We start from the raw sequence: 13,559 nt of genomic DNA, 5'->3' as shown, positions 1-13,559 counted from the left end.
AACCTATTTAGTATCAAGAACCTCAGATGAATAACTGGTTTTATCGGTATTCTTAAAACTCTTTCTTCCATAAAATTTCTTAATTATGTTCTAAGAATATTTTAGGCAAAATATGCAAAATACTTTCTTTGTGGCACAAAACTACTTTTTTCAGATACAGTTATGTGCTTGAAAAGAAATTAAGTCTTTAAAATAAGCACAGTATTCTATTTATCATCTAAATCTTAGTTAGGAATGATTTTGATAATATTTATACTTTATGCATGGTATAACCAAAAATGGCATAAAGTCCACAGTGCAAGAATGAACAATTTTCTACTTTAACTCATGGCTTTCTAGAGATGTGATATAAAGTAGAATCCCAAAATGTAGACATCATGACTTTCAAAAAGATTTCTGTAGGGCCACTTGACTTCTAAAAAATAATGGTAGGGAGGATGAATAATGAAGAAAGGACAGAAAGAACATAGAATATTCAAGAATATTCACTCGGGATAGATTTGCCTTTCCTGTTTTGTACATCTTAAGGTTTTGAGATAGAAAGGGGAGTTTTATCATCATTTAAAAATTGTCTTAGTCTGGGGATTTAGTTTTGCTCTGGAGCACTTGCCTTGCCTTGTATGAAGCCCTGGGGTCAACCTTCAACGCTGTAAATAAATTAAATTTATTCCATGACTCCATGTATGCCAATAGCCATATTTTATTGAAAAAGAAGACAAGGGAGCTAGGAATGTAGTTTTCAGTAATTGGTTTATCAGGTACTGGAGGCCTAATTTTCCCAGATTTCTACTGTGGCACATGTCTACTTTCCAAGTGCGTTTTCTCTGTCTTCAGCTTCCAGAGCTAAACTCAGCATGATCAACACCATGTCCAAAATTCGAGGCCAGGAGAAAGGACCAGGCTATCCCCAGGCAGAAGCGTTGCTTGCAGAGGCCATGCTCAAATTCGGAAGAGAGCTGGGAGATGATTGCAACTTTGGTAATGTGTACTTTTGACATTTTCTTCTTTCTCTGACCCATAGGGGTTTCAGTTCTAAAAAGAAGCTCTGTAGAAAGTTACTCAAATAATTTTATATTTTGATTCTCAGTTTCCGATCTAACTTCTATATTGACTCAAACTTTGTTTTCATTCCTTTCATTGTTTTAAGTGTTACTTTGTTACTGGTTGCAAACTTTTTTTCCTTTCTCTTTTTACTCTGATGACATCTCAATCTCTGCAGTATTTGGGTGAAATATCCAGATTCTTGGACATTTCTTAGTGAGTTTGCCTGACAGTAATTGAGTTTTAAAACAGAGCAGATACAACCAGCTTGATTCAACAATATCCCCATAATCTTTATTTGGTTTCTGTGCTCTTTTGTGTATGGAATTAAATTCTGTTATTCCAGGTGAGTAATAGTTTATACTGTACCTGTCTCTCCCCTAGTATTTAATTATAACGCACCTTTTGATTTTATTTTCTCTATTTTAAGGGGAGATCTCAGCAAATGACTGGTCTTTCTGATAGAACACTGCTCTTTCTTTGTTCTTTGGTTTTGCTTCTGCTAAGTGTGTTGGCTTTGAACAGGAAAAACTGGTGCTTTTTGTAGGAGAAGCAGTTTTTCATGTTGATTTGTTTTGGGAGAATACCCAGTGTTTCTCAGGGCTTACACCTGGCTCTCTGCTCAGGGATCTCTCCTAGCAGTGCTTGAAGGAGTATGTGTGGTGCCAGAGATTGAACCTGGGTCAGCTGCATGCAAAGCAAGTGCCTTACCTGCCATACGGTCTCTTTGCCCCATAGATTTATATTTTTAGTTTTTTGTTTGTTTATACTGTCCCCTTGAGAGAAATGAGATTATTGCCAGGTTTTGCCTGTCTTAGGTAGAAAATAGTTCACTTGGCAGGCATTATAGGCTTTTTCTTTTTGGTTGTCTTTGAAAAGCATATGGTAATTCTTGAGTTTGGGTCTGTGATGGATTAAATATTGCAAATGTGCTTCACTTATACATGATACATGAGCTTTATTATTCCCTTCTAGGCCCTGCTCTTGGTGATGTTGGGGAGGCCATGAGAGAACTTTCAGAAGTAAAAGACTCTTTGGACATGGAAGTAAAGCAGAACTTTATTGATCCGCTTCAAAATCTTCATGACAAAGATCTAAGGGAAATTCAGGTATTTTTAGTTAGTAATTTGGGAAGGGAGAAATTTAGTTTGTATTGATGAAGTTGCCCATTTTCCTTTAGAAACATTTGTTAAGCATCTGTGCTTGTTAGCGTTAAGTGAATTGCAGAATAATCTAGCAAGATAAACAGATAGAAACAAGAAATGCAATATTTTTGATATCATTGAAAATTGAGATCATCCTGTGTTAAATTTTTTCCTTACTCATGACTGTGAATACTGCACTTTTAATGAATACTAGATTTATCTTTGCTATAATAGGTTTTGTTTCTCCATTATTATTAGTTAGGCATCATGATCTGTCAGTAATATAGTTTCAGGCATGCAAAGTTCCTACTCTACACCTTTCACAAGGTTCTGTGTCTCCACCAGTGTCTCAAGGGTCACTCCCTTTTCTTTTGGAAATCTCTTTTTAAAAAATGAATTGATTGGGGCTGGAGCGATAGTACAGCGGGTAGGGCATTTGCCTTATGCACGGCCAACCTGGGTTCTATCCCCGGCATCCCATTTGGTCACCCAAGCACCGCTAGAAGTAATTCCTGAGGGCAGAGCCAGGAGTAACCTCTGAGCATTGCTGAGTGTGACCCATCAATCAATCAATCAGTCAATCAATAATGAATATAGTTTATGGGCTGGAGCAATAGCACGGCAGTAGGGTGTTTGCCTTGCATGCGGCTGACCAGGTTGGATTCCTCCACCCCTCTCGGAGAGCCTGGCAAGCTACAGAGAGTATCGCACCTGCACGGCAGAGTCTGGCAAGCTACCCGTGGCATATTTGATATGCCAAAAACAGTAACAATAAGACTCACAATGAAATGTTACTGGTGCCCGCTCGATGACTGTGACTGTGACTATGAATATAGTTTGGGTCTCATGTTTACAACAAGGTTTCAGTTTCACCTTATCCTATATCCCCACCGAAGTTCCCAGGAACCTTCACTTATGTCCAGTGTTACATTCTGTACCTTTTCATCATTTCCTTGACATTGTCCCCTTTCTCAACATTCTCAGTTTTGTTATCCAGGGCCAAGGATTTGATATCATTTGATACTTCTAAGTCCTTTGTATTGTTTCTCTATGTACCACAAATGAGTGATATCATCCATTAATTATTAGTTTTTCTCCCTCTGACTGAGCTTACCATGATACTCTCTAGCTCCATTCAAGTTGCATTCTTACTGCATGATTTTCTTATAGCTAGTTTGTATTCTGTCAAGTATATATACTACTTCTTTATAAGTTCATTGCTCATTAGACATTTGTTTTTTCCATGTAAATTAGTACTGTGATATACTGCAAAACATAGAAGCATAATTTATATATATGTATATATATATCTTTATTCATTGCAATACTACATTTTCTTTACACATTTAAGTTTTCCCCAAAAGGATAATAGCTTTTTTCTGAGTATTCATAATTTTGTGGTGTTTGGAGGGGGGTGGGCTCTGGGCTATTTCATTGCCTAAAATGCTAGCTATTTCATTTTAATTGTAGTTTTGCCACTCTGTAGCACTGTCATCTCGTTGTTCATCGATTTACTGTAGCGGGCACCATTCCATTTGTGAGACTTGTTATTGTTTTTAGCATATCGAATATGCCATGGGTAGCTTGCCAGCTCTATTAACTTAATCTTTATTTTCATAATGGTATTTAGGAAGAGAAAAAAATACCCAACTATTTTCCCTCTTTCTAAAACTTATAAAACAATTAAACTATTTCTAAAATTTTCAAACTGACCACCTCTAACAAAGTTTATAATGTTTCTTATTTTGTTATTTCAGTAAATATTTATTGAACCTATATGAAATTTAACTTTCTTAACTATAAAATTGATTGCTGTAATTGAAGCCACCAAAATTTTGGGCGAATTCTACTTCAGCCCTACCACCCTCACAAATTCACATGATTAGAACGAGAGTCTCTCCTTAAGTCTAAAATGTAGCTTGCACTTCAGCATTCTATCTTATAGCTGTCAGTTCAATGCTTTATTCCTTCCAAAGAAATAAACATTTAGTTTGGATTAGGATTTTGGTTGAAGGCAGGGTGTGTGGAGCTAAGACCTAGAATATTCTTTCTCTTCTTCTTCTCATTTCTTTTCCAGTCCAACATTTTTTCTTGTTTAATTCCATATAACCTCAGTATCAAGGGAAATCCAGCATTTTCTTCCATGTAGTAGTTATAGTACACCACAGCTCTTAGGAATCTTCTTACACTTGAGAAATAGTTATCCTACATAATTACTGGAGATGTTGGGCAGAGATTAGACAACCATGTACTGGGGGTAGTGCAAGGGGGAATTGAAGAATTGTGTTGTCATTAGATCTAAAGCCCCTCTAGTTTAGATTCTGTGACAGATTTATCATATGTCAAATATGAAACTTAAACAAACTTTCCCATCAAGACTATATTGGTCAACTAGGATAAGTCCTAATGTATACATTGCTAGGTATACTCTAAGTTATTTGGTTTTTAATAAGCCAGGCTTATTTGCTTATTTAATATGCAGGTAAGATTTTTCTAGCACCTGGATTAGCTCAAAGATAAGCCCGTTCTTTCCCAAATAATTCTTAGAAGCATGACTTAAATCAAGAACTCTGTTATTTTTCTTGTTGCTTTAAGAAATATATATTCCTGTCCTTGTGAAATAACATTACTTTAGAACATGAGAACTTACGGACCTTGCGTGCCTGTGCTTTGTACATGTGTAGATTATAGATAACTTCTTTCATGGGTCATAAAGGTGTATTCCAACTTGGTTTAGGCCCAGTAAGGGCAGAATATAAAGGGCACTACACTAGAAGTGTAAATTCCCACAATTTCCTTCTAGTTTTTAGTTACTTTGAAAGATATTTTCCCACACTTAGACTTTGGGAATTTTGGATTCACTGAATTATCTGTTTTTCTGGGGACATCTTATTTTAGAACTTCGCCTATCTTACTCTAGAAAAAAATTAACATGGCAGAGAAATGAGCTGTAAGTTGGCCTTTTCCATAAGTTGGTTCAGAGCTTATCCTTCCCCTTGATTTTTGCAGCATCATCTAAAGAAGTTGGAGGGGCGACGTCTTGACTTTGATTATAAGAAGAAACGACAAGGCAAGATTCCAGATGAAGAGCTTCGTCAGGCACTGGAGAAATTTGATGAATCTAAAGAAATTGCTGAGTCAAGCATGTTCAATCTCTTGGAAATGGATGTAAGTGACTTTTCTGTGGCTTTCCATTTAATTTTTTCATTGAGACAAGTGCAGTATCACTGTGTTGAGGGGTGAGGCAATTAAAAACATTAACAACTGACTATATTATGTTGTGAGAAAATCAGCTTATTATTTCAAATAAGTGAAAATTATAAAATACACTGAAAATGGTATTTTACATACCCATGGGTTTGATTTAACAAGTTTTTCATCTACTAACATTCTTAAAATATAGCTAGTATTTGGAAGATAAAGACTACTTCTGATAATCTATGTCTAAAATAAGTCCAATACTTAAAAAATTCTCTCTTGAAATATTGAAAAGAATGACTTCAGATTGTAAAAGAATAGAACTGAAATGCATTCAGAATTCAGTGGTTACATTGTTCTACATTTTCTATTGGATGTTTCCTTTCACAAAGTAATTTTAATTGAGATTATTATAGCATAGATACTGTACTTGGAGCATAACTGAGGTAGTTTAAAAGCTGCTTTCACATTTCCAGAGTACTAAATCATTACTCACTGACTTTGGAGTTATGTTTTATTGTGTTTCAGTAGCTTCATGAGGACAGTATTTCCCTCTACTCTTTATTTAATAAAGTTAGCTAAATACCTTTCCTGTTTTTGCTCATTCTTACATTTAGTCTCATTTGTTACTTACCAATTTCTCCATATATATAATATATTCAAAGCTTTCTACCACTCACAATAGGTATAGGTTTCTATTTATGTAAAATTATTTGTCTGCTAGCCAATAAAGAGGAATATGATTAGCATAAGGAATAGCCTCAGTAATGGTGCATTTTCTATATTGCCCTTCCTCACCACAAAACTGTGGGACTACTAGTAGGCCTCCTGTGGACATGGCGGTCATTATCTGATCAGATCACAATATGACACACAAAATGAAGAGTAATTAAGAATAATTAATTCTAAAGCTGGAGGAAACCCAAATTTCACCTGACACAACATCTTTGCAACATGATGAGGCTCAGAGGAGACAAAATATTTCCCATCATAACACACTGCCTCCATGGTATATCATGTGAGAAATAAGTGTTCACATTCTAGTTCATAGCACTAATATTGAGCTAGCATGAAAAGTATAGGGAACACGAGCCACTATATCTTTCGCTATGCTGAAAAGGTGTATGGAATTAGTCAGTATACCTTTTATCTTGTAAGTAATCATTTAAGTCAACCAATCATAACTAGAAGTTTGTAGCTAAGCAAGGGACTATTTAATGAGACTCACATGATCCCCATGAGGACTTTGACTAATGGTATTTCTTCTCATGGCCCTGGAGTTTCCAAACATAAGGATAATTTCTTAACCTTAATCATGGAAAGTTACTGTCTTTGCCACAGTTTTACGGGCATTTTCCACAGTGGGTTATAGAGTCTGGAGAAACTCCACCATCCATACCAGACTTAAGAATAGTAACAGCTAACAAATTGGGATTCCTCATCCATCTGCAGATCGAACAGGTGAGTCAGCTCTCTGCACTGGTGCAAGCACAGCTGGAATATCACAAGCAAGCTGTCCAGATCCTGCAACAAGTCACAGTCAGACTGGAAGAGAGGTATTTACAGGACCCAGCATTTTACATTTCTTGTTTTTATATATATAATGATGTGTATGAATGGAGATAACAGAATATATTTGAGGAAACATTTCTGCCAAAATTCCTGTTGATACCACACAGCCCATTTGTGCATCATTAGTTGTGAGTCTGTCTTGTGCTTTGTTTTACTTTGTTTTGTTCACATAATTTTGTACATGTATGAGTGGTCAATACTTGGATTATATTTTGTTTGCCACAGGCATAAGACAGGGTGCTGTTAATGTGATATATAATTCTGGGTCAGTAGTCTGTGTGGGTACTGAAAGATATTATCATTTATCTTGCTACATCCCATAAGTAAATATTATTAGTATTACCTAAAAGATAAGCAGCTGAGGCTTAGGGAGATAAACAGACAAAGCCCAGGTATTAGGGGGAGACAACATACACCGTTTAGGTGATGGCCTCCGCTGTTACAAAGGATCATTTATACACCCTCTTATTCTCAGCTCATGGCCAGGTATGACTCTCAAAGCTGTTGAATGACTGAATTAATCAAATAGCAAGTAGGGCATCTTGCTTTATACACCCACTGCCAACTGGGTTCAATCTCTGACACTGAATATTGTCTCCAGAGCTTTGCAAGAAATGATCTTTGAGCACAGACCAGGAATAAGCGCTGAGTGCCACTGGGTGTAGCCCCAAAACCGAGCCTCTAAGAGTTGGAAAAGATATTGTAGTGTTTAGTTTCTTGCCTTGCATGTGCAGATGACTCCATTTGATATCTGGCACTGCAGTGCATATGTTCCTTCAAGCACCGTCAGAGGTGATCTCTGAACACAGAACCAGGTGTAAGTCCTGACCTCTGAGTATGGCACAAAAAACAACCTGCAATTATTATTTTTCCCTGTGGGCAGCTATCCCTGCTCCAGTTATCCTCAGTGTCTCTTTGATTAGTGGATTGATTATGATTCTTCTCTCAGTGTATCCTACAGAAAATGTGTCTGCTACCCTTGGTGGAGGGACACTGACAATGCCGATTGGTATGGAGTTGGAACTGTGTATGTCTGGAAGTCTTATTAACAGTATCGGAAATTATAGAGCTTAAATAAAAATTGGGGAAAAATTAAATGTCCCTAACACTCTTGAAGCCTTTAGAAATATCTTTAAAGCACTTACTTGAACATTTTAAGTAAATAGTATATCTTTGTTACATCTCTTAAAACTAAACAGCAATATGTTTTGCTTCTGAGATAAGTTTAGTCAGTTTTTCTGCCACCATACTGCCAACCTGTTCATTCCTGTCTCTGTGTACTGTGTTTAATGAGCACCTGAAACTATGGAAAATACATGGAGATTTTCAGTCTGTCTTTATTGGCCATCTTTATACCTTTTTCTTATTTTTTGCATGTATTTTCTCTTTTCTAAATCTCTAACAGCTCACAGTCCTTGGAGCATATAGTATTTCCTCCATTCTTCCCTCTAAATCGCCTAACCTTTACAAGGAGTAGCTCTTCTGAAACCAACCTTATCCATCTAGGATGAAGTAACTTCTACCTCTTTTATTTTCTTGCCTAAAGTTCTTCTTCAGAGACTGGTAGTATGGTATATACTGACCCCTTGTTGCTGTGGCATTTTATTAATGTATAGCAGCATTCATTGTAAAAACTGTGTCTGTTCATCTTTGTGTTCATGGCATAACATATGGCACTTGAAAGTGAACTCTGAATAAATGAGAAAGAAAGTGGGGAATTGATATTCTAATCATTTAAGACATTGTTGAAAGCAGAAAAGGAAAGATACAGAACAAGACAGATATTAAGATTATAGACTTTATTTTTTAGATCTCACCTTGTTCCATAATGGTGAATTGGTAGTGACCCAAGTGTTTTTTGGATGTTGATTGCTTTTTTATTGCTTTTAAGCTGCCTACATATTCATCCCTAGCTCCCCTTTTCTTTTAAATGCAGAATAAGGCATGCCTCTTCTCAGCCTAGAAGAGAATATCAGCCTAAACCACGAATGAGCTTGGAGTTTCCAACAGGAGACAGTACTCAGCCCAATGGAGGCCTTTCCCACACGGGCACCCCCAAACCGGCAGGTAAGACCTAAGACCTGCAGGACCCCAGTACACAATGCTTAGATGCTTCCTGATGATATTTTTACAAAAATCATAGTAGCAGTTCAAAGGTAGAAACTTTGAAAGGAATCTTTTTCCATTCATTTTTTGTCTCTTGTCTGCCGCTTTCATTCTCTGCTCCACCATTAGCAAACATAAAAACTTCCTAACACTTGATCTTGATCTTTACATGTCAGTTTGTTGTTGGTGGAGTGATTTTTGTTTTTTGTTTTTACCCCTCTGTGATTCCAGCTTGCATGAGGCTGAATGCCCCTGCTCATTACACTCCCACATACACTCAAGCACAGCACTGTCGTAGCACTGTTGGCCCGTCCTGTTGTTCATCAATTTGCTTGTTACTCCTAGATTTGCTTGGAGTAACATCTCCATTGTGAGACTTGTTACTGATTTTGACATATCAAATATGCCACAGGGAGCTTGCCAGGCTCTGCTGTGCAGGTGGGATATTCTTGGTAGCTTGCTGGGCTCTCTCTGAGAGAGACAGAGGAGTCGAATCCGGATTGTCCGCATGCAAGGCAAACACCCTACCGCTGTGCTCCAGCCCTATTTATTATCGCTCCAATCCGCACTCAAGCATAACCCATAGAAAATAGCACTGATCTGCTTGTTGAGCTGGATTTCTTGAGTCACTGAGCATATGATGATGTATTTGTCAATGATTACACTTTGAATCTCAGTATCTGCTAGCTTTTCTTTAACCCCCAATCTCCAACTAGTTCCTTACGCTGTGGAAACCAAAGTTGGTACAATAAATGCTAAAATGCTCAGTTGTTTTTTTTTTTTTTAAATCAGGAACATGGATATATCCTCAGTGATGTATTTCTTCAGCACTCACCATCTCTGCCCACTCCAACCCCTAAATTTGATATAAACCCGTGTTCAATGCCCAATTATTTGCCCAATTGAAGCAGAGAAACTTACCTTATGAGGATATGGAATTTTAAAATAATCACCTTTCTCCTACTTTCCCTGTATCCCTAGTATTTGATATACTTTGCTAGGCAACATTTTATGAGAGACTCTAAGGAGTCTGCAGATGGAAACTGAGGCTTGTAGGTAGTGGCCTCTCTGCCCTCCCAGCCCTCTTAGACTCAGAGCCCCAGGGCATCCTGGAAGCTAACAGTGGCTCATAGAAATTTGCTGGCTGGAAGGATTGTTCACAGAAGTACTATATTTTTCTTGCCCAGAAACCAACCAAATATTTCACTTCTCTTTCAGAGACTTTCTAATTTGCTGCTTTCTCTAATTTAAAAATAATTACAGTGTTTCCCTTTAGAGCCATCTAGGTTTCCTGGAAGCTGTATGTACTTGCTTGAGTCTGATCACATAAGGATATGTGACCTTTATTTGACCACATTTATGTGGTCATTTAAAATAAATGCTTTTTTAAAAAAATTCAATTTGTATTTCATTCAAGTTATGGCATATTACTTTTCATTTGTCAAAGTGTCGGTGGCCTCCAGATACATATGTAATTGTTTAAAAGTATAATTCCTTAATTTTTACATAGCCTTATTTAATAACCAGAGTGTACAGTGAATTCCTTTTTTAGTACCAGTTGTAGACAAAGTAACACAATAAAGTGTATCGCCCAGCTTATGCTAAATAAGAATTTAAAGTTAGTGTTTTGTAATGTTTTATTTCCACTGTATTATATGTTTTCCTGAGACTGGAGTCATCATCATCATCATCATCATCATTGTTAGTTTGAGGGTACATCCAGCATGCTCAGGCCTTACTCTTGGCTCTGCACTCAGGGATAACTCCTGGCTGTGATCAGGGGACCATAGTGGTGCCAAGGGTTTGAACCCAGGTCAGCAGAGTGCAAGGCAAGTGCCTCACTAACTCTCTCACTAATTCTCCAGCCAAGAGATTATTTTCAGAAAGTGAGGTCTGTTGTTATTTTGAAAATATAAAGCATTGTCCATCAAGTAACTGCTATTGCACATGTGGAAAGTTTTGGACGTGAAAATTTGGAAAGAATTCTGGCTATGTCATATTAACAACCTAAAGCTAATTTTAAACTCCTGAAATCATTTTCTCTCTCACATCTGGGCATCATTATGGAATCAAACCTTGATGAAGTGTGTTGTATGTATCATACGGTTATTTTTCATACCGGAAATGGACTGCGGAAATCATAGAAGTTTCCTGAAGACTGATAGAGGACAGCTACCATGCAGCAACCATTGGAGGCTAGCTATATCAGGACACTCTGCAAAAAAGAGGAGGGTGGGAGGCCACAAAGGGGACAGCAGACCAGGTGGAAGCAGTGAGTGGAAGACATGAGTTAAATTCCCTTTGTCTTTCTGTGTTTTTCTCTCTCACCAGGGGCCCAAATGGATCAGCCCTGCTGCCGAGCTCTGTATGACTTTGAACCTGAAAATGAAGGAGAGTTGGGTTTTAAAGAGGGTGATATCATCACACTCACTAACCAGATTGATGAGAACTGGTATGAGGGTATGCTTCATGGCCAGTCAGGCTTCTTCCCGATCAATTACGTGGAAATTCTAGTTGCTCTGCCCCATTAAGACGTTACGTTGGCTGGCTCACCTCCTCTCGACCCAGATAGTTAAGTTTAACCACTGCTTTGGTAATGCTGCTTAAAACACATCCCAAGTGCAGGTTGCAGTGGTCTAAGTCATAAAGCCCCACTGAGTATCTTTGGTTAACTTGTGCGAGTCCACAAGCGTCATGGTGATGGATGGTATCTTCTTAGCCTGGTAGGCATGGCATGTGCTTTTTAAATACCATCTGAGATCAGCCATTAGTGCTGTTTACACAGTTCTCAGGAGGCTGTGGGTTTTTAGAATACAGCCGCAAGCCAAGTCACAGAAAAGAAAAAAAATACATCCCACCCGAGATATTATCTATCACCCACAGGCCATCTCAAGGTCTCAGGTTCTCCATTTAGTAGGAGAAAGTTGTTGCTTTCACTCCCCCCTCTATAGTGAGTAAATAGTACTATTGAAGAAAGTCTCCCTCACCAGCAACCGTCTTCTGGTCTGAATGCATTAGTGATGCTCTCAGTAGAAAAGTGTTGAGTGTGGGTAAAAAACCTTCTCTTGAAACTGTCACCTTTGTTCTTCCCACCCCATATATGCCTATTTCTGAGGTACAGCCAGCTTTCCTCCCTCTCTGGTATTAATACCAGAGAGGGACTCTATTTTATTTCTAAGACAGCAATCAGCATACTGTAAGAGGGTATAAAAGGAGTAGAGTCCCTTGTATGAGGAATTTGGAAGAGAGTTCAAAGATTCTATATCTTGCTGTACAGAAACATTTGTATTTAGGCCGTTGCTGAAGGTTACGGGGGAAAATATATTCACTTTTATTTATGAAGTACATGTTTCACGAGTACAGGAAACAAAGAGAAAAACACTAGAAACCATTTTTCTCACTAGTTCATAGATGTAGAAATAGTAAATATCTATCCTCTCCATGTTCCCCTTGTGTTCTTTGAACATCGTTTGTGCATATTCTGCCCTCAATGAGGACCAAATAAAGATGATTTTGTGCTTAGAAGTTTAAGATGTGTGTGGCTGCATATGCAAAAACCCTTTCCCAAATCAGTCATTCCTTTTATTTCTTCCCTTCTATCTCATCTTCGTTTTGTGTGTGTAGTATTGTGAGTAAGCTTATGCGTGTTTCTTTTGTCCTTTTTTTTTGTATCAGTCAATAAAGTTCTGTAAGGTATCCAGAGTTCTATTTATCTAGCTGTACAGATTCTTTCAGAGGTTTAATGTGCTGCTTCGGATGTGCCACCTGCGATAGTGGATCATGTGGAGTAAAAGGCAAATCTTACTGCTTAATGTATAAACTCTTACCACGGGAAGCATCGCTGTTTCCAATAAATATTGCTGAAGACAGAATCAATGGCTCTAGTCCTTTATTTTACATAATTTCTTTGGATTATAGTGTGGGTGGACTAGAACTCCTTGTGGTCCCATCACCTTCTGATACAATAAACCAGAACTTGTTTAAAGCTCGTCAATTCTGTATATAGAGAATTTCACTTATCAAAAAGCAAACTAACCTGGAAACTGGTAACTTCCTGATAGCCCTAGATAAAGGAGGAAATTTAGGAGAGAGGACCCAAAAATGGAAAGAAAAGAAGGTCTTCCAGAAGACAATTTCAATCCTAACATCATTAAAAGAATATGTTGAGAGGATGAAATAAAGCATAATATTTCAACCAGTCTTTTGTTTTCTTCCATGCTTAAAAAAATAAGCAGATATAGAAGTACAGGTTTCCCAGGCACCAACATTATTTTCTGTTTGTGTGGTACAGGATGGGAAGGGGGCAGGAGAGCAATGCACAGATATGACAAAACACTATCCTGAGCCTCTGAGAAAATGGACGTGTTCTTTATATATTGGATATTCCTTGTGTTCCTCCATGCTAAAATAAAGAGTCTGAATATTTTAACACAGGTTGATTTAATCAATTGTTTCCCAAAGTGAAACCACTCTCTTTTTTTGGCGGGGGGAGGCTAA

At 37.7% G+C, this 13,559-nt stretch overlaps 1 protein-coding gene across 1 annotated transcript in view; it reads left to right on the top strand.

The window, feature by feature from the left end:
- Positions 1-12,934, top strand: part of SH3GL2 (SH3 domain containing GRB2 like 2, endophilin A1) — a 214,630-nt gene extending 201,696 nt beyond the window's left edge. Inside the window, exons 4-9 of the mRNA XM_004600170.2 lie at positions 835-978; positions 2,017-2,150; positions 5,196-5,354; positions 6,837-6,940; positions 8,893-9,023; positions 11,394-12,934. Of these exons, the coding sequence (XP_004600227.2) occupies positions 835-978; positions 2,017-2,150; positions 5,196-5,354; positions 6,837-6,940; positions 8,893-9,023; positions 11,394-11,593 (872 nt within the window). The 3' untranslated portion in view covers positions 11,594-12,934. The remainder of the gene's footprint in view (positions 1-834; positions 979-2,016; positions 2,151-5,195; positions 5,355-6,836; positions 6,941-8,892; positions 9,024-11,393) is intronic.
- The last annotated feature ends 625 nt before the right edge of the window (positions 12,935-13,559 follow it).

The sequence above is a fragment of the Sorex araneus genome, chromosome 1, assembly GCF_027595985.1.
Source record: "Sorex araneus isolate mSorAra2 chromosome 1, mSorAra2.pri, whole genome shotgun sequence".
NCBI lineage: Eukaryota > Metazoa > Chordata > Mammalia > Eulipotyphla > Soricidae > Sorex > Sorex araneus.
The sequence above is the reverse complement of the archived record's forward strand: the minus strand, read 5'-3'. Positions and strand labels throughout refer to the sequence as shown.